Raw genomic sequence first — 20,872 nt, 5'->3', positions numbered from 1 at the left:
CCTAACAAACCATGCATGGACTGCAGATCATACAGACCGCTATCAATGCTCAAGCAAGACAGCAGGATCCTCACAGCAGTGATGGCCAACAGGCTGAGACAGGTCTTAAATAAGCTAATGCACCCTGATCAGACTGGGTATGTGCCGCGCAGGAATATATCCGATAACCTTCACCATGTTATAGACCAGACGGAGGGGGGCTCCCAAGAGGTGGTAGTGGTCTCGCTGGACGCAGTAAAAGCCTTCGACTCAGTCAAATGGCCTTGGATGATGGAGGTGTTGAACGAATATGGGTTTAGACCCGTATATTTGAAATGGGCTCAACTGTTATACAGCAGACCACTAGCTCGAGTCAGAACGGGGGCGATCATATCAGACCGGTGGGTACTGAGTAGGGGTACCAGACAGGGATGCCCATGGTCCCCGATGCTGTTTATTTTGGCACTCGAACCCCTGGCAGCATATTTGGGGCAACAATATGAAATCAGCACTAAGGGAGGACAGCATCTGATATCACTGTATGCAGATGATGTGTTGCTATATCTGAAATATCCTGAGGAGAACATACAATATATACTAGAGCTTATGGAGCGGTACGCGATGCTGTCTGGCATTACGGTTAACCCAACAAATCCAGCATATTCCCCCTGGGCAGATATGTTGGCATACCACAAAATGAACTTCCAGTATTACAGATAGGGTGGGCAACTGAGACATTTAGATATCTGGGTATAGATGTATACCACAATGTCTAAGTGGAACACTTACACAATACAGGGAAAGAGGTGGCTAAAATCGAAAACAGCATGATCTTCTGGGCTAAGTTGCCTTTGACCATGATGGGGAGAGTGGCATTATTGAAGATGGTGGTACTGCCCAGGCTATTACAAAACTTTGCAAACATTCCGTATATGATACTTAAACTGTTCTTCGCCAGGGTGCATAGTATATGTAGGGGGTTCATCTGGAACAGAATAGCTTTGTGGAAATTACAAAACCCATACGAACAAGGGGGCATCAGATTGCCTAATTTTGAAGTGTATTATTTGGCTAGCCAACTCCAATACATGGCAAGATGGCTATCGGAAGGCCCTACATCGGAGGCCACGCTGTTGAGAGCCGAATGTATTCCTTACTTTCTGAATTAATTTATGTGGTTGCGCAAAGTACCAAAGGGAAAGGGGACCAGACTGCTTGATTTGGGAGTGAGAATGTGGCAGAGAGCCTGTCTGGTAATGGGGAGTCCAAACCTATTCTCCTCGCAGATGCCTCTAGTGGCACTAGATGTGATGGATGAGCAAATGAGGAGGACTATCAGAGGGCAGTGCGAACCAGTGGGCATATCGACCCTTGGGGATGTGTGGCAAGATGGGAAAGTGACAGAGTTTGGCACACTGGAGGAAGACACCGGGCTACATCGGGGACAATATATTAGTTAAAATGATAAAAAATTAATGGTCGGCGGCAGAGTTGGCTTGGTAGCCAGATGCTGCCATAGAAACATTTTATGATGTGCTGGATGGAGGCCACAAGGTCTCCTAGACATACGCACTAGTGATGTCTAAAGTTGGAAAAGAGATGATGCAGACGAGACAAGATAGGGAAGAAGAGGCTGGAGAACTGATGGGAGATAGGCTGTGGGTCAGGGTACAGGGTTAACATAAGAAAGTATCGAGGAACATGAGGTTGCAACAGATTGTTATATGTTACCCACAGGGTATATATGACCCTGTGGAAGATAGCCAAGTTTAAGAATGCCAGAATACAGACATGTCCAAAATGCGGGGAGGGGATGCTGGTATGGTGCATATGTTCTGGGCATGCCCTGAAGTAAGGAGATCATGGAGGGAGGTAGCTCACCGCTGGCTGAGAAGGAGATAAGTTTGTAAGTGGACTCCATGTGGGCATGTGTGGTAAGGGGTTTCCCCAGGCCGCGTAAACTTAAACATGTGAGTAAACTGAAAGACCTGGCATATATATTTGTCATTATCAAGTCGCCCTCATAGCCAGTTCATGGTAAGCAGAAGGGAAGACGGGCAGGTGCATTGTGGGTGAAAGCATGGAGAGCAAAAACAGGGTTAATATCCATGTCAGCCAATGAAAACCCCTGCAGCCATAGAATAACATGAGACTTCCTGTTCCACTAGCATGGACCCCTTTTTGGCCAATCCAGAACTAATGTAACGCTCTAGTCTTTGGGCGAGGCTCTCTATAAAAGCCATGCCCACAGAACAAGACTTGCTTCGTGTATTCCTCTGTTGCATCAAGCACACGCTTACCTGATCCCAATCCCCGGAGTCTTCTACGGCTTACCTGCAGTTCCGGCGCCCGGCTGGGCCTCCACCTTCGCTACTACGAGCTCCGCATCTCAAAGAGAACAGAAGCATTAGTACAGCGCCAGTTTCTACTCACCTATCCGCGGCTTTCTGACGTCGTCTGCAGCTTCATTCTTCACTCGCGGTCCTTCTGATCTTCACTGCCCGTCTGAGTTACGGGTTTTCTGATCTTCACCGCCCGTTGGAGTTTCCTTTGGCAATCTGCAAGGAAAAGAAAACACAAGAGAAAGACAGGTTAGTCTTTATAGACACTCGGTGAGCAAGATCCACAAAGGCAATACAAACCTGCACTTCTTCCTTGCGAACCTAGTGAAGCAACTGGGAAATCCGAGGACATTGTACATTATACTCAACAGAATCACAGCACTAAGGGTCAGTGAAGTAACTGGCCCTGGAACATTATTCGGGACTTTTGAACGTTTTCCAACCACCAATAAGGGAGCGGCTGTGCCATTCTTCTCAGCAACACCACCAAAACAAGCAAGGAGAACAGCTTCAAGTCAGCACGGCAACCATCCGGCCCGCACCATAGCGCCCCTGCAGAGCCAGGACGGAGAGCCCACCTTCCTAAAACAAGAGGTGAGCCCCCCGCCCCTTTAGACACAGCGCTTGAACCAACGGGGAGTCTCAAGGGAGGGTCTCTGGGTCTGGGCACTATTATAAACCCATTCTTTATCTTACAGATAGAACCCCAGGTGAAGGGAGAAAGAGTTGGGTTCCGGGTGAGGGGAGAGCAGAGCAGAGGTCGAAGGAATCCATCGCTCCTGCGCAGATTCAGGTGAGCGTGACAATATTGGCTAAACGCAGCATAGCGATGGGCTGGAAAGCAAGTAATAGACCGAAAGTAGAGACATGGTGGCGTGATCTCCAGAGATGGGCGGATGCTGAAACAGTAGTGTGGGGTTAAGCAGCGAACAGGGGAGGGGAAGGTGAAATGGATACGCTAATGGCTTGGAAACATTTAGTTGCCACACTGTTTGGGCTGGGAACAGGCAAGCCCGGAGGAAGACAGCCCATCGGAAGGAGAGGGGGATGGTTGGCCCGAGGAAGTCTGTGGCTGTTTAAAGGGTGAATTAGGCTTTTGTAGTTGGGGCGGGAGAAAATGACATACAACCGAATACTAGAACTGAAATGCATCCTTGTTGTTACATTGTATGGTATTCAAGATGAAATCAATAGAAATTGTTTAAAAAAATAAATACATGAGAGAGTGGGGAAAAAGGGTCTCGCCCTCTCCAGTTTAAAAAAATCAAGTCCTCAAAATCCAGCAACGTTGCTGGGCGTCTCTAAAGAGGAGGTAATTAGCACATTTCTGAGGATCCTCCCTAACAAAGTGGCAAAGACCGGATCCTTTTTTTCATGAGCAAATCACGGAACCTGCTTTTCACCTACCAGGAGCCAGGGGAACCGACAATCCAGACCTGTTCATAAAGTTGAAATTCAGGTCACTGTACTGCCCTTGGGCGAAGGACAGGCCTAACAGCCTGGAGAACACCTGCTCCGAGTTCAACATTTAATGAGGTTCTCCTTATTTTTGGGGATCGACTAGTTTGGGGAGTCATGTCCCGTGTTTCTTTTCGCCATGTATGGAAATCTTCTGACAAGCTGGTTTGAATGGGAGGGGCAGGAGGAGGCAGGGGGACTGACTATCTTCCAGTGCAGGTCTTTTGGGGGTTACTCAGGAGGTACCAGGAGGGGCGGCAAGCAAATGGCAGTAATTGTCATGGGGAATGTATTTCAAGGGATCGTAGCGGCATCAACAGTGGGTCTGGCATGAGAGCAGTGGGGGGGGGGTTTGAAGACGATGGGGTCTGCTAAGGTCAACAACGGGCAAATGGGTGTGGGAGACCTTGTAGCATGCCATGGTAATTAATCTAGGGATGAACAACACCCGGGCCTAAACACCCCGGGTAAACATGCATGGCTGTTCAGAGAGCTGAGTAGACTCCAGTTGCATGTAGTAGAACTTCAGGAAACCCACCTCTTAAAAACGACTAGGGATGACTTGGGTATAGATCCTTTCCACACCAAAACCACTCCTCATCAGGCAGTAGAAAGGCAGGTGTCTCCTTACTAATACATAGGGATGTGAAATTTACACATATAGCAACCAGCAAGGACAAAGAGGGCAGGTATATAATAGTAGAAGGGGAGCTAAAGAGTAGGCAAAATACCATATTGCCTTTTTATGCCCCTAACTCAGCGCAGCAACCTTTTATGCTGCACCTACTGGAGGGGATTGGGAAGAGGGGATAGGGAGAAATACTCTCAATGGGCGGCATGAACCTGGTGATGGACGGCACCAAGGACAGTTCGACTCATACCACCTACTCTACTATGGGCTCAGCGTTTTCCACTCTCAGAAATCGCATAACTGACCTCAATGTGGTGGATGCGTGGCAGAGCTTTCACCCTGATGGCTCTGCTTACACATACACTATGCACGTACACTTCTCAGCATCGCAAATTGACTATATATTCGTCCTGATGGTTATGACTCACCTTTTCATTTCCATAGATATCGAACCTATGACCCTATCTGACCACGACATGGTGATAGTAAGAATGAAGGACTGGTCTTAACATCGTAAAACCCATTGATGGGGGCTTCCGCCTGAGTTCCTCCAAGACCCGGGATGCCTGGAAGAGTTGAAAGAGGCCATTTGGGAATACCTTAATAACAACTGACCAGAGGATACAACAGAAGACATTCACTGGGACGCACTGTAGGCAGTTGCTAGAGGGGTGCTATCAGCAGGCCCGGCCGCGATATAACGGGCACGGGGACTGACTGAGGAGCAATTAATGGGTGAAGTAAGGCGGGCAAATAAGTTTTACCCTGCGATTCCCTCCAGGCGTCAACTAAGGGCTCTGACCGTGGCCAAGAGTCAGTTGAGACTCCTGAGAACCCACAAATCTGAAAGAACTATGCTTCGGGTTCTCCTTAAATTTTACAAGCAGGGGAATATCCCGGGAACACTGTTAGCTCACCTCCTCAAGCAACAGACAAGCAGGGCATTTATACATTCCATTGTTGATAACCAGGGAAAGGAGTGGGGAGATGAGGGTAAGAGGGAGGTGTTTCGCTCCTATACCGAACTTTACACCTCTAGCAACCCGAGCCAGGGGGATATACACACCTACTTAGAGGGGGTGGATCTGCCTAGAATGACAGGAGGAGCTAGGGATCTTTTGGAAGCTCCAATTAACCCACAAGAGGTTGTCCAAGCCATTAAAACCCTGAAACCGAATAAGGCCCCAGGCCCCGATGGCCTCACGGCTAAATTCTACAGATCTTTGAGTCAGATATTGGTCAAACCCCTGGCCGATGTGTTTAACGCATTGAGAAATGGGGGCTATCTACCGGCCACCATGACGGAAGCCCAGGTGACTTTAATACCTAAGCTAGGCAAAGATCACAAACATTGTTCATCCTATAGGCCCATAGCCCTACTAAATTTAGATTCCAAGATATTCGCAAAGGTCCTCACCACCGGTTTATGCCGAACCTGGTTAACCCTGATCAGTCGGGAATTATCAGAGGATGAAACACGTTGGACAATATAAGGAAACTCATACACTTAATAGATAAATCAGGGAGAAACGCAATTCACACGCTTTTGTTGGCGCTCGACACTGAAAAAGCGTTTGACCGGGTTCAATGGATATTCTTCAGAGAAGTGCTGCGAAAATGCAATCTGGGACCCAGAATGATCCAAATGATTCACTCCAACTATGAGGCCCCCTCTGCGAGGCTCCTGATCAATGGTGCAACAACTGAGCTGATCCTGCTTACGAGAGGCACCCGACAAAGGTGTCCAATATCACCACTCCTATTCACGTTCGCTCTGGAGCCGCTGGCGGTGCAGGTGCGAACCAACGACCGCATTGTGGGCTTAAAGTTCGATGGCACACAAAATAAGCTTAATCTCTTCGCAGACAACGTGATCTTGACTCTCTCAGATCCCTTAGAATCGCTGAGACACGTACAGGAAGAAATTATGACGGGGTCTCAGGGCTAAAAATAAACGAGGTCAAGTTAGAGATATCCTGGGTCTAAATATCCCCCTCGCCTGAAAGAGGACCTCCAGCGGATGCTCCCCTTCAGATAGGCTGCTAAAACTAACATATACCTTAGCGTCAACATGACTAGCAGAACTAATGACTTATTTGTTGTCAACTATCCGGTCTTGGTGAAAACGATCCGAAAAGACCTAGATCGCTGGGGTACCCTGTATCTATCATGGTTGGGTAAAATGGCAATAATTAAGATGAACATCCTCCTGCGATTTCTATACCTCTTTCAGTCAATTCCTGTTCTCAGTGCTAGGGGGATGGTAGGGACCTTAGCCACTATGTTGATACGCTTTCTGTGGTGTGGGGGCTATTCTAGGGTTCCACTTCCATTAACATAATCTTTTCAATAACTGTTTTTTTCCAGGCAACCTTAACAGGTGATTTATTTCCTTTCTGTTTTCCCTCTTTCTTGGTTAGGCTTTTAATCTTGTCAGCAGAGTTTCTGCTCGTACTCTCAGGGAAACGTCAAAAGCATTCTCTCAGGAGCCTTCCCCTGAGGGGGGTTTCAACACTGCCTGATTGTACATAGGGTCTCCATGCTGGAGAAGCAGTATAGCAAGCAGGTAACTGTATTTCACATTCAGGTCCTTCTTGCATTTCCAAATATCGGTGTGTGGCTTCCTGTCCTATGTATTAGCATCAGGTAATATTGAATTATTTCTAACTCTCTGCAGGGGCCGCCTTGGCACCACCCATGTCTCAAATGTATAGAATTAGTATACAGGGTTTTGTATGGAGCGTCCTTCTGCCATTGCTAGCCCACTTACAAACTCACCAGTACACCGTAATGTAAATCAGAATCTTACATTGGCACCCAGTCCTGGCTCTGCTAGTGTGGCATGGCCGTGTCACATGTGGGATGGGAAGAGTCCAGTACAAGAGTTTGCACCTGCCCTGCACCAGTTGCCACACTTTCCTCAGTCTACCGTTGCTTTTTCTAGCTGTAGCAACAGGCTTGCTGCCCCAGCTCTGAGCTCCCCTCTGATGACCACCGTGCACCTGCTAGTCACATCATATATGCAGTTTGTATCAACTGTGCCCATAAATCCATTCTCTGACCTGTTGGATGTGCCTGTGCATCCATAATCTGACCTATTGGATCTGAGCTGTGCAGTGACTGCCCTTTTGGGTGAGGAGGCAGTGCAGCAAAGTCAAACCAATGGTAGCTGTACACTATGCAAATCACCTTTTGAAATTGACCCCATAGTTTTTTGCATGACTCTGAAGGAACATCCCTGTCATTACAAGTGCTTGCTGATTTGGGTTTTAGGTGGAACCTCTGCGAAAATCCTATGAGGTATCTCGTGAGGACAATAAGAAGCTTGCATTGAGCTTGGAGCAATCCCTGCAGAGCAACAGCAATCTCCAGAACAAGCTGAATCGATTGCAGGATGATCTGGACAGCAAAGAGCTGCAGTTCCAGCAGCTGCAGAATTGCAGGTATGTTTGCCACGTTTCTTAGTGCAAGGTGAGTCCTCGGCAGCTGTTGACCTGCAGTGGAGAACTGTGGTCAGGTGCATGAGATGAGCGGAAACTGCCTCCATATTACTCAGGGAAGAGCTGGCCAGTGTAACTCTAGCTTAGAACGGCAATAGCGGTGCTTTAAGCAACTTGAGTCCTTCATGCACAGTTCAGCTTTCAGTCCGTCTACTTGTATGTGTATTTATTTGGAGCAAGGTGTTTTGAGCAGAAATGCATACATGGGTTCATACGCTTCAGAGCAAGCCATAAGGGAGTGCTTTATAAATTGGCATACGAGTAAAAAGAAGAGTTGTCCAGTTGATGATATGGGTGAGCTGAGCCATAAAACGGGACAGGAAAAAGAAAGGGGCAGATCAGGGATGACCTGGAGGCCCTCTAATTTAGGAGGGATACCTGATCCATTGCACCAAGATCAGGGAGTGGTGGTGTGTGCATTTCCTCATTGATGGAGTGGCACGTTTCCATTCTATGCGTGAATACTCTCCCATGGTGTGTTTAATGCAGCCATTAAACACTGGGGCCTCATCACGAGTTGGGCGGTAATGCCGGCGCTATTAGCGCCGGATCGCGGGTTAGGCGGAAGGGTTATTGCCCATTCCCCATTGGGCCCATTCTGGAATTCCTCATTCCCCATTGGACCCAATGGGGAGAATGTGCACTATTACCGCCGGCGGATTTCCCGCCGGTAGTAATCGCGCTGAAAATCAGCAATTTTGCTGCGGATTTCCCTCCAGCTTAGGCCTGGGGGGAAATCCGTCAAAGCCATGATCTGGCGGACCCTTAAATGCGGCGGTAATAGCGCTACCGCCGCATTTAAGGGTTACCACCAGACTCGTGATGAGGCCCCAGGTATTGGAAAAAATGCAAATCCCCAGCAAAGAAGTTCTATTTCACGCACGAATGTTGAGAAATGTGTGTCCATGTAAGATAGACAAAGCTTTACAAAGTACATTAATTAGCGTGAAAGGAGAAACCGAGGACATACATAGAGATGAAATGAGACCAACATTTTCTGATCGTCAACACGTGGGTGGGAGCGGGTGCTGAGGGGCTGTAACTGTACAAACCAAGACGGTGGTGGACCGGTTTCAGAGGTTCCACACAAACATTTTGATGTCACAAGGAGCAATTAGTTTTTTTTTAAATTGTGTTCTTAGAAATTTCCCTTTTTGCACTTACAAAGTTAAAATTCATCACTATCATTTAAAACTGAACACAATATATTCACTCCCAATTAAAATTTCCCCAAGTCATCCATCCTACTTAATTAATCCAATCTTGTGCGAAAAACGCATCAGTGCTATAATCAATGCCACCAACTCAGTAGTAAAGACTTACTCTTAGTCCCAGCATTTAACAGAGCTGAAGCTGGCGGCACCAGTTTTGAAGTCTTAGCCCCAAAAACCTGGAATGCGCTCCCACTTAGCTTAAGAAACGAAGAATCCCTCAGAGTATTTAGAAAGGTGCTAAAAACAAAGCTATTTAACTAGACCATTTGCCATAAAGTACTGCCTCCAATAATATTCCTCTGTAATCTTGGAACACCCTCAGCACTGTCATTTTAACCTGTACTACTGCCTATGAAATATCTGTCACAACCTGTATTGCTGCTTCTGAAATGTTCCTAACATGTATTAAGTGAATATCCTGTAACAGCTCCACGATGCCTCCGGACCGCTGGGTGCTTTATAAATCCAAAATAAATAAATAAGAGACCCTCCCATATTGCATCGCTCAATATAAAAGTTGGGGGAACGCACAAAACAACTAAAAATCATCACTCATCAATCATTGCCCTTTCCCAGAGGTCGAAGTGGGCGGGAGCGGTGCTCTTTTACTTTTTGTTTTTAACTTTCACTGTTCCTATACTTTTATTTAAAAAAGAAACCGTTCTGGAATGGTTTTGTTTTAAAATAAAAGTGTAGGAAGAAGTTGAAGCTTGCACTTCAGGGCACTGCCCTGAACATTCCCTTAAATAGCAGGTTTGTTTGTTTGGGGGGTTTGATTGTGTGTGGGAGGGGGCAAAGCAATGGGGTTTGTGGAGAGCGGGGGCAGGCCAGCAGGGAACATAGTCCCACTACTTCTTTTCGTACACTTCGACCACTGCTCTTTCCTCATTGAGACACACACAACCCAACACTAAATGCTTCAGGGATTCACTCTCACAACAGGAGTGGCATGCAAGATAATTTTCATCATTTCGATTCCACAGTGCCTTCTTTTGTGTTGCTTCTAATAAGTTTAATCTAAAACGCAAATCATCAGGAGCAACTATGTGCACATTTCCTTCACACCTACTGTTGGGACCTCCCTGGACACCAGGGTGCGCAGATGCTGCTCACAGTATTGGGAAGGAGAATTGCTTGGGTTGCAGGATGTCTGACCAGAATAATCCTAAAATGTTGGCATCTGCAGATTAGAAAAGAATTGCGGTTTCTTCTCTTCTCCACTCCAGGGATCAAGAGTCTGAGGAGGCGAAAGTAGCAGCTAAACTGTCCATGGAGCGCCTGGAGGCTCTCAAGAAGCAGTTTCAGATGGAGCGGGAGTCTGCCAAAAAAAGAGCCCGGAAGGACACTACCGAGGTGAGTCTTATGGCAAGATATCACCTTGGCTCTTAAAGAATTAGAAAGCATTTAAATATTTTAAGAACAGCTGTGAAGTAGCCATTGCTCATGTTTAACACCTTTAACGAGTCCCATTTTTTTTAGTCAACAGCTATTTGCATTATGGGACTCGTAGGCTGATAATCTGCATGCTGGGACGTGTTTACTTTTACATCCTATGTGATGTTTGGCTTCATAGAGCCAGGGCTGAGAGAGGATGTACACATGGCTGCCCAGTTAAAGCATCGAATGAAAAAGGATCGAATGCAAAAGGATCGACACAATAGGGCCGAAAACAAAAGGATCGAATTTTTTTTTATTATATATCTTTTTGGGGGTTTTCGTATAGGTAAAAAAATGGTTTTTACCAAAAGAACAGGGGTTGGGGGGGACACCCCCCCCCAAAAAAAAAGGTTAAAAAAACAAAAAAAAATGTGATCCTTTTTTTTCGGTAATTTTGAGTCGATCCTTTGACCATTCGACCCTTTTTTTCGATCCTTTAACCTATAACCTACACGACCATGACTCTGCTGTAAGAGCATTCAGGGGCGGAAAGACAAGAGAATTCAAATGAGATTTACATGGGAATAAGGGGGGGTGGGTGTGTGTCAAGATAACAAGGGGCTAGCGACAAGATGTTTGTGCCGCCATTCTGTAATTGGGTAATAATGCACAGGAACGGTGTTCAATGTGTTACAGCATGTTCACACCCGACTTCAAATCGCTCCACTGACACATTTTGATAAGACCCTTTAACAGGACCCTGGTTACTGGACGATTGTCTCTATCCTCTGCCACCGGTCGCTATCAGACTCGGCACCTTCACTTTGGTGTCCAATGAAGCCGGAAGTTGCTATGATTGTGACACTAATCTGTGGATGTCGGCCCTTCTTCCCTGGGGGGGGAGACCTTTCCCATGTGGCCAGGGTGACACGTCCATGGTAAAATAGTCCCCCTGGGGGTAGTGCACGGAGGGAGAATCACATGGCGGACGAAACCCCTTATTGGATTGGGGACGACCATTCTCAGAGAACACGGTATACACCTGTGTCAATACATCTAAACCCTTCTCCAATCCTAAATCCTCCTTCCCCCTCTTTTAATAGGGACACTGTGTTATATTGTCAAACTAGTCAACCTAATATACTTGAAAAGACCAAAGCATCAGAAAATGCAAAGTATACTACACGCGGTTCTATTTTGAGTACTGTTAAGGAGAGGACCAGGAGCCCAAGGATCCTTCTGGAGAAGCAGCATGAGCGCTCTAAACTCACTGTGTGCAATTGGGCCAAAGCTGCCAACCATCCAGCGTGGGAGTGCAAAGACCGCTCAGCTGAGATGCCAAGAGAGCTGTACTCCGGGTAGGAAATCTGTAAGCCGTGCAACGTCTGAGCAGACAAGAGCCAGAAGGGAAGCCGTGAGTGGAGAAGACGGAGAACCCGAATGTGGTCCAGGACAGAAGGACTGCCCAGGATATTGCAAACCTCCTGGCATCCAGACACCGGCAAAGCGCACAAACGGAGGACGCGCAGCCGGGTAGAAGCAGATGTCTGCAGAGCTGCTGCAGGCCGAGTCCGTTCCCCAAACGTTATCAGAGCCTCAAGAAAGGAAGCAGCTTTTATACTGCGCACATCACCACTGTAGTGGTATTAAAGCGTTGAAACCTTTTCCATGTGGATGAACTGTGACCCCAGTGTTGTCTGTAGGGTCGGATGGAAATGGGGATAATTGTACGCAGGAATTGGCAGAGCGGGAGAAAGTCAGAGAAAAAACAGAAGACATAGGTGACAAAGAAAGGGGATGATAACATAAGGATTGCATGGTAGCATCAGCTGGGATGCATGTACCGTAGTATAAGTTTATACTAGAACAGTTATGAAAAGAATCAGGAGCTTTCCATAATGGACATTAGCAGTGCAATTTGTTGGTTCAATTTTAAGTAAGGTTGTGGATGTGTGATGACCTTGAGATGTGCTCAAGAGTCCCTGGAAGTTGTGCAGGCTTAGAAACCAGATATTCATAGTGTGTCCAATATGAGGTATCCTAGAGAGACCTGATGATGCTGAGCCAGCTGACAGAGGCGTCGGAGCTAAGATTAGGTTGTGTGCTGAATGAAAAGTTGGAGGACACAAAAGGGTAAAATGACAAATCTCCCCCACCTGGAACCATACTCTAATGGCATCCCGTGGTGGAGGGGCAAATGAGTGTGAAAACTAAGTAACAGGATGGCCTGACCTTATTCTATGCTATAGGGGGGCCATTGGAAAATATAATGGACAGTGTTTTACTGTACCGTGTTCTGGCTCTATGCAGTGGATAATCAAATGGGAAAGCCTGTGCTCATTCTAACTACGAGAGCTTTCTCTCTGGTAGGCCATAATACAATATCCTTATCAGTATTCATTGCATTGGCGTTGACATAAACATCAATTGAAGCATAATATAGACCTTTAGTGTGGCACAGCTTTAAAAGGCAGAAGGTTAGGCTAGCATAAGGTAAGAAGGGACAGTGATGCCTACACTTGCATTAGACAACATAACATAGCACTTGGTATCATCGGCCTGGAAGTGGTGCACGAGTGAAGCTTGAATGCTGCTAAAAGGCAGTGTGAGGTTGATTGAACGAGGTGTGCTGTGCTAGCTTACCAGTGGTTTTGGCAAGTAGTGTGTTATAACTAAGTGGGAGAATAAACAGGTATGTTTGGGCCCTTAAAGGCGAGGGGCAAGGAATGAACACAACTTTTAAAATATAAAATGCGGTTGGCTAGCAAAGCAGGACAATAAATCAGTAAGTGTTTCAAATTCGCTTGCTCTTTAGGATCATTCAAAACCTGCAATTGGCCTGCTCCGTGGATATCTCATGTTTTACCAAAAAATGTCTGGTGGAATGTAAGTTCCATCTAAATCTTTAAAATGTGTTACGAACAAATCGATTAAGGTGAATGGTCAAATATGGAGCATCAACACCACGTTTTTTGTGATGATAAAACAGGTGACTCAACAAGGGCTAACTATGCAGATCTTCCAATGTTCAACTCCAGTCGTGTTGATACAGCAAACTCTTTGTTTTACATGGAAAGGCTACAAGTTCTTCCCTGGTCCACCCAACTTGGCCTAAAGTTAAGTCACAAAACACCACAAATAGCATCAGACATTTTTCACTTTACGCATTAAAATGAGGTTCAAATCTATGTAAAATTAATTCATAACAGGGGTTACACTTCTAGAAAAAAATGCAAAGATTTCCACTAATCAAAGAGGAAAGGCCAAGCTCAAATCTTATTGCCACCAAAGGAATTGAGTTTGGTATCCATCAAACCCTTCCAAATTAGGGAGGAGATCGATGACCCATAAATGTAAAACTTCAATTCCATATAATAGCTTTGCCACTATTCTACCTTCATAAAACTTCAAAAGCGGAATGTGTGAACATTTCCTGTACTTTGAGTCTAATTTTCAGTGTTGATTTGTTAGAGCAACCGCGCTAGAATGTAGCCAATCCTTCATTTGACACTTAGGAGGATTTCTTTCCTTAGCCCAGGAGCCTCCGAGCACCACCTGGCGGCCATTTTCTTCTTCTCACTCTGAAGGACTGATCAATTTCTCCATAATAACAAATGAGCAAAAGGCCATGGGAGTGAATCTTCCCTGTAAAGTCAGGACGGGTTAAAAAAACAAAAGCTAAAAGTTTGGGTCCATAGAATTATAGAGGGAAAATTGCCAAAGGAGAAATCTTTCCTAACAGCTGACAATGAAAAGTTGTCTTAATTTCTAATTTAAACAAATAAAATAATCTGTGTAAACTAATTACATGAATGACACTTCTTTGTTGGGATTGAACTGGTTAACATGGAAACTGGGGTGGAACATAGTAAGCTGAGAGGAAGGAGTAATCCTTCATAAACCATCTGTTTGAGCTAGCTCAGATGTGCTTCTGAATGTCCCAAAGGCTATGACACTGTGGAGCCTGAGTGGGCAAGAGCCTGGGGGAAAACAACTGACATAAACAAGATATTGACCTGCCTGGGTAAGCAGCACATTAAAAGACTAGGCCAAAACTGTAATTCTAGTCTGTGGGCTTAAAAATTGGCACTTTGTCAAGTTTTCCAATTGTTAATGCTTGTTTCAATAATTTGAAGGCAACAATTTACAAAACTGATCTACATTGGGAACAAGAAACAAACCTATTTCAGATGCCTTCACCATATGACAGTAAACATCATAAGGGGCTACTGGGGCAGTTTTTCAAAATTCACATTTTTCGAATATTTCGGGGGCTATTTTTACCCATTTTTGCAAAACCTACATTTTTCATTTCCATGTACACAGTTTTAGGAGACCCCATGATGTATTTTTGTTAGGTTATCCTTTCAACTTTCTATTTGCTGGTTATACACTGAGTTTAGAGTGGTACTGCGTTCCGGCACAGTGTTCATATATAACCTGTGTTGCCCCTCAAACTTCTTTGGCCAGGATATCAATGTAGAGAGGAAGGGCGAGTGGAATCCTTACATGAGGCTCTAAAGGCTTTACCCGTTATCTTTTGCATCCATGGCAGCAGATCGCTTTTTAAGTTATTTTTATGTAACTGTCCATAGACGCAATAGATTTTTGGCAGTTTTCAACCCTTTCTACCTAATGAATTACCCAGAGGTTGGTCTGAATAACCTCACCTGTCCACTGGTGTTCCAATCGACGGCATCACAATTATGAGTATGATTTCAAGTTTTACTCGACAACAATGGCTGCACACACATTGTTGATTGGTAGTAGGTAGTTTTAACCTTCTACAAGTGAATAACAGAGTAGGATGTTGAGTATATACTGAACATAGCAAAACATAAGAGGTGAAAGCTGGAAGGTTGAGAATGAATCTTAATCTCTGGCATTGCTCTGGGAACCCCTACAGACCATCGTTCTTGGCCTCATTAGTGAGGAGCACTTGGGTCTCTAGGCCCAGCAAGCACGCGACCCACGTCTTGTGCAGAAGAGATGTGACCTAGCAGTTTGGGCTGCACTGCCAGTTTGGGGTTTGAAGAAAGCCTGATTTGCATATGGTTTTTCCCCGTTCTGTAATAGCTTGGCAGGTGAAGAACAATGGTTTGGAGGGTTGCCCAGAGCAGTTGCCAGAGGTTTAAGATTCATTCTATACCTTCCAGCCATCACCTCTTTGTTTTTGCTTTGGGTATATACTAAAAGGCTTTATTGATAATATTAGGAACTGTATATTGTTCAACTGTACTATTTTAATGCTTATATATTCTCTCTACCAGAGAATACATATTCATAAGTGCTAAACAAGAGAGGTAGAGCATTCTTAATGCGTTTCTGTTTGAGCTGTAAAAAACCTCAGGGTATTTTCATTCCTGAACTCTTTGCATCCTCTGCACAGGTGGTCAGGGAAAGGCCATTGCTATTGTATCCCAACCCAGGGGGCGGAGAAGCGAAGGAGGATCACAAATGGTTTGGCCCATGCCAACTGCAAGCTCTTATCAACATAGATACATTAGGCATACTGGTTGTGTGGCTGCACCTCATCCAGAGACGTCATTTGGGGGTCGCCCGGGGTTGCAACTGTGACCCCTGAGGTCACCCTTGCTGCCCCAGTGGTCTCCCTTGCTATCCTTAATAAAAAAAATGTAAAACCTTTATTTTGTTTAATGCTTCATCCTGGGCTGTGGCCAGCGCCATGTGGCTCTTTGCTTTTGGAGTGGCTGGCTTTCTTGTTCAGGCCTCGTAAAAAAAAAAAAAAACACACAGAGGGCCAAGAACACTTTCAGCAGTGACCCTAAATAAGAAAGAATAGGAATAACAAATAATTTGTCTTTGTGGAATTCTATACAATAATTGCTAAACTCATTAAAGCTTTATTTCATTCACACTTCAGGGGGGGGAGTCACTGATATTTAGCCTGTTCTTAAACACCTCAACTTAGCCTTTCATTCTCCGGATGTCGATAAATGAGTACCAACACAGGTTGGGTGATATAGTATGTATATTTGTTCTATATAAAGCGCTTAAGCGTAAGTGCTATATAATAACACATCATTATCATTTGGCCTTGGATGTCTGCTTGCATTCACAGTGATTCAGTAACATGGGCGTATACACGTATAGGATAGCTCACAGGCAACATGCTCGCCTTGGAAGCAAGACGACATGGAGCACCACAGGTTCGATCCCTGGGTTTGCACTTCGAAACCTCTGGTATTAAGTGCGTTATAAATAACCTATCATATCATATACACACTGATCTTAAGGATACAGATGGTGCTCCATTCTTGTATGAAATGTATATCACATTATAGTGATATGGTAACCATATTTTTCGTAGAGCACTTCGGAGCAATGCTATCTGATGCAACTTCCTGTTTTGTCAAGGGGTGAAATGTGTTCGATCGCTTCCCGTGATATCACTTCGGTGGGTCAAATGACATCACTTCCTGTGATGGCATCAGAGGTCAAGAGACATGTTTGTTTGTTTATACAAATATACAAATTAGTGTATTACGCTAAATATTGTGCCAATTCTCAAAGTAGGTTAAAATGCCCATAGTCTTTTAGGTAATGACGGTGATGTAACTTCCGCTACCCCTGGCATTTTAGTGAAATTACGTCCCTGGCCTCATCATGCGAGAAGGCCAGTGCAATACAGTGCCTCCTGTCCATTATATTAAACAAAATGGACTCTTCCTTTCCCCACCCCACAAAACCAAAGAAAAAGGTGTCCAACAATTTGAGGATGAGGAATGTATTGTGCATACAGTATAGACCTACTACATCATATAGTTCAATCGATTAAGGACGCAAATGAGCTGAATAAAATCACACTGAGGCATTCCTTGCTTCAGATCAAAACTCGTTCCCATCTGCACGCACCTCACGTTCGTTTTTGCTCACCTATGGGGGAGTGGAGGGTGTCACAATTATCCTACACGTCTTTGCAGCCTGTTATGCACTTTCCCACCATGTTCTCAGTATTCGACTACTCGCTGATGACGAAAGCTGAAAACGTTAGACCCGTGCCATGCCGTGAAAACTCTGCTTTCACCAGCCAGTGCTTGGAAAGCCACTCCCATTTCGGAAGCACAAACGGGCCCTTGCGTAGGTGGGTACTGTATGTAGCACAGTGCATTGTCACGTTGTAACTGACTTGATTTGCGCAAGATGGGGAAGTGCTAATGCTCATTTATGCTTCTCCAGGCTTCATCGTAATGGCATTGGTGGTAAAGCTGTGAGTGTATACTCCTTCGGTGACAAGAAGCAAGTGGAGATGGCTCCGACACTCCACTCCATGAACCTTTTGGATTGGCATCTTTTAAACAATTTATGGTGCTTTTTATTTGATATCTTAAAGGAATTAAAATACAAAAAACTATAAAAATGCGCACAATATAAATTCTGTTCACAACTTACTGTACTGTATTTCCATTAGGAAAAGCGTTTGCAGAATGGCTTGGTTGGCCAGCGTGTTTTGTGCACTTCCTTGCTGGCTGGAGATAGTCTTGCCATGTTTTGATATGCTCAGCGACGGTTACAAATAAACCCACCAAGTAACCAATAGCACAGGGTTGGAACTGCTCGACAGTGAACATCGTTTTTGGCTTTTGAGTAAAATCCGTTTTCTCTTTGTGACCTTTATTGAAATGTGTGCTAAAGTTTGGGATGCCCTTTTTCCGTTTCTTTTCTTACATTATCTTTACATTTTGGGTTTTCGTAGCTGTTTTGGAGAAGTTTACCCTCCTGTAGTGTGTTTAATGGCGCCTGTCTGCACACTTTGCACCTTTTCACATTTGGCACAGTTGTCGTTGGTTGTGAACATCTGGGAGAGGGGAATAGAGTAAGGCGGATGGGGCCCTGTGCCAGGGCTGTCAGAAGATGTGGTGAGGCCCGGGGCAAAACATTTGGTGAGGCCCCCTTACAATTTTTTGCACTGGGCCAGCGGCGACACCTCTGCAAACAGGAGACTCGAGAAATCTCTCCTTGAGTTTGTTTCCAGGATTCCAAATATGGTTTATTACTACAACTGCAAATCACCTACAGCAAAGCTAGATTTTTCTACAGAAGGAAGGTTTATGCCAGACTACTTTTGTATCGTATGCATAAATATATATATAAGATGGCATGAGCTCTCCGCTCCGCCACCTCCAATTCTCTGAGGGTCAGTCGCTTTTCCATGCAAAAAGTTGGGGGCAGATCTCTTTCTTTGACTGGGTCCTCACCTCTGGAACAGCCTCCCTGCCTCTCTGAAACTTGAGCAGAACTATCTGTGGTTCCAGAAGCAACTCAAGACCTTTCTTTTTCCTTCTGCCTTCTCTCTTCCTCTCCCCTGCTGATCACCTGCCTGATCCATGCACTGGTCACCCTCTTAATTCAGGCCTAGGTCCCTGCCTGTCCAGTTGCAATCCCGCACTGGATCTTCGCTCCCCTGCCTGTGCACTTATTTAAGAGATGTGCTGCATTTTTTAAGTCTGCCTATTTTAATTATGCCTTTTTGTAATACATAAACTAAAAGAAATGCAAAGGCAATCCCAAAAAGTTGTTTGGGCTATTAGAGCCAAGGTCGTCTCCTGACTGTTTCTCGTTTGGAGGGCCATGCTGTATCGACTTGCCAATCCAACGCCATGTGAGTGAAGTTCTACAGACGTACAGATAAGCTTTAATGTATCCCCACATAGCACCCGAACTGGACTCTGGCAAACACCTGCACATGAGCACGATGCTTTCCTTCTAGCCCCACACCCTAGAGATGTGCAGTTAGTTTCATCAATGAGACACATGGTCTGCTGTTGGGTGCATTGTGTGTCAGCTGATAGGGATTGCACGAAATTAGAAAAAGTGGGTCTCTTTACTTGCTTACCCTCTCTCCCCCCTGGCACTTGCTGTCCTGGCCGCCCCAGCACTTGCCCACCCCCTCACTACGGCCACCCCAAACCTGCACTTCTCCCTCTACCCCTTCCCCTTGCACTTATCACTGTGTCTTGCACTTGCACGGTAGGATTGTCACAAGGTCAATATAACCGTTTTTCTTTTCCTACTTTCCTCCTTTGTTTTTCCCCACTCCTGTGCCCCACATCTTTTCTTGTGGCACCTGGAAACACTTGAGTATAGGCACCATACAAATTTCCAATAAATAACCTTTTAAGTCTAAACATGCTGTGATAACAGGAATTACTATTCACCAACTCCACAGTATTCCTTTTATCGAATGTGGAAGGATGAGAGGCTGGAGTCTTTGGCCTCTACATCCTCCCTCACTTCACATGTGCATTTTATCAGCTGCTGGAACTACAGCATTGGACTGAAAGTTAACCCAACAATGACCAAGGTGGTCCGTGCCTTTTTCTGGGAGAGAAATGTTCCGATTCCGAAGCCAGTCTCTGTATGGGCTCTTCATCTGCCCCTTTGAGTTGTGAGTAGATGCACTGCTTGGTGCACTAGTCTCACAATACTGGACTCGTGCAGCAAGCCATGCTGCGCATGGGGAAAATAACTATGCACCTGCAACAATGCCACTTCCTGTGGGTATCCTATCTAGTCAGATGCAATCCTCCCAACCGCTCATCTTCAGAATGAGCACCCTTCCTGTACTGGATACTAAAAAGGAAGTAAACTTTCGCCCTTGATATTCTCTGGACAGTGAGGTGGCTTGATCTTAAAGCATGTCTTATACTATCAAATGCCCCAATGACGTTTTCCCAGATGATGGAAGATATTCTGAAAACCTTAATCTATAACGGATACCCATGCTGGGCAGCCATTGTTTAAGTATATAACGTATTTAATATTCCTGTACCTGATATATGAAAAAGAAACCTGGGATTTAGCTTCAAATTTTGACAAAGTGCAGTGGATGCCTTGGGCTAATAAAAATCTGCTTGGTTAATGTATCTTGATAAGCTTTTACTAGCACGAGTCACTTGTCTTGAATTCACCCTTTAAACTATTATTTGCAGCTGAAAAAAGCCCTTGAGGATGCTACTTCTAAATATATGGAGGTGTCCTGTGCCAACAGACTGCTGCGTGAGAAGATGGCTGAGCTGGAGAGAATCCTGACCAATCAGAAGATTAAAATCAAGAGTCAGAAGGCCCAGCTCAAGCGTTACAGGGAAACCAAGGCAACAGGCATACCCGATGCAGACACGAGGAAGGTATGTCTTTAGGGGAGGGGTTTGGAAATGGAGAAACAAACCTTTCTCAACGTCAACTAGATGACAGCTGCTATAGGAATGTCAAGTAGGTCAAATCTGCTCTTACTTTTGTAGATGAAAAACTGTGGACAACAGCATGAGTTCAGAGAGCCAAAAACATAGAAGTGCCAGAAAGAAAGTCTTGGATCTCTGATTTTCGTTACCAGTTCTGGGCATCTGAATG

The 20,872-nt window shown here is 45.2% G+C and overlaps 1 protein-coding gene across 1 annotated transcript in view; it reads left to right on the top strand.

Moving 5' to 3' along the window:
* Positions 1-20,872, top strand: part of CCDC150 (coiled-coil domain containing 150) — a 917,521-nt gene that overhangs the window by 750,504 nt on the left and 146,145 nt on the right. Inside the window, exons 21-23 of the mRNA XM_069618819.1 lie at positions 7,684-7,853; positions 10,351-10,477; positions 20,455-20,649. Of these exons, the coding sequence (XP_069474920.1) occupies positions 7,684-7,853; positions 10,351-10,477; positions 20,455-20,649 (492 nt within the window). The remainder of the gene's footprint in view (positions 1-7,683; positions 7,854-10,350; positions 10,478-20,454; positions 20,650-20,872) is intronic.

Source organism: Ambystoma mexicanum, chromosome 10, assembly GCF_040938575.1.
Source record: "Ambystoma mexicanum isolate Mex_15411 chromosome 10, UKY_AmexF1_1, whole genome shotgun sequence".
NCBI lineage: Eukaryota > Metazoa > Chordata > Amphibia > Caudata > Ambystomatidae > Ambystoma > Ambystoma mexicanum.
Note: the sequence above shows the minus strand (reverse complement) of the source record. Positions and strands in the feature narration are given on the sequence as shown.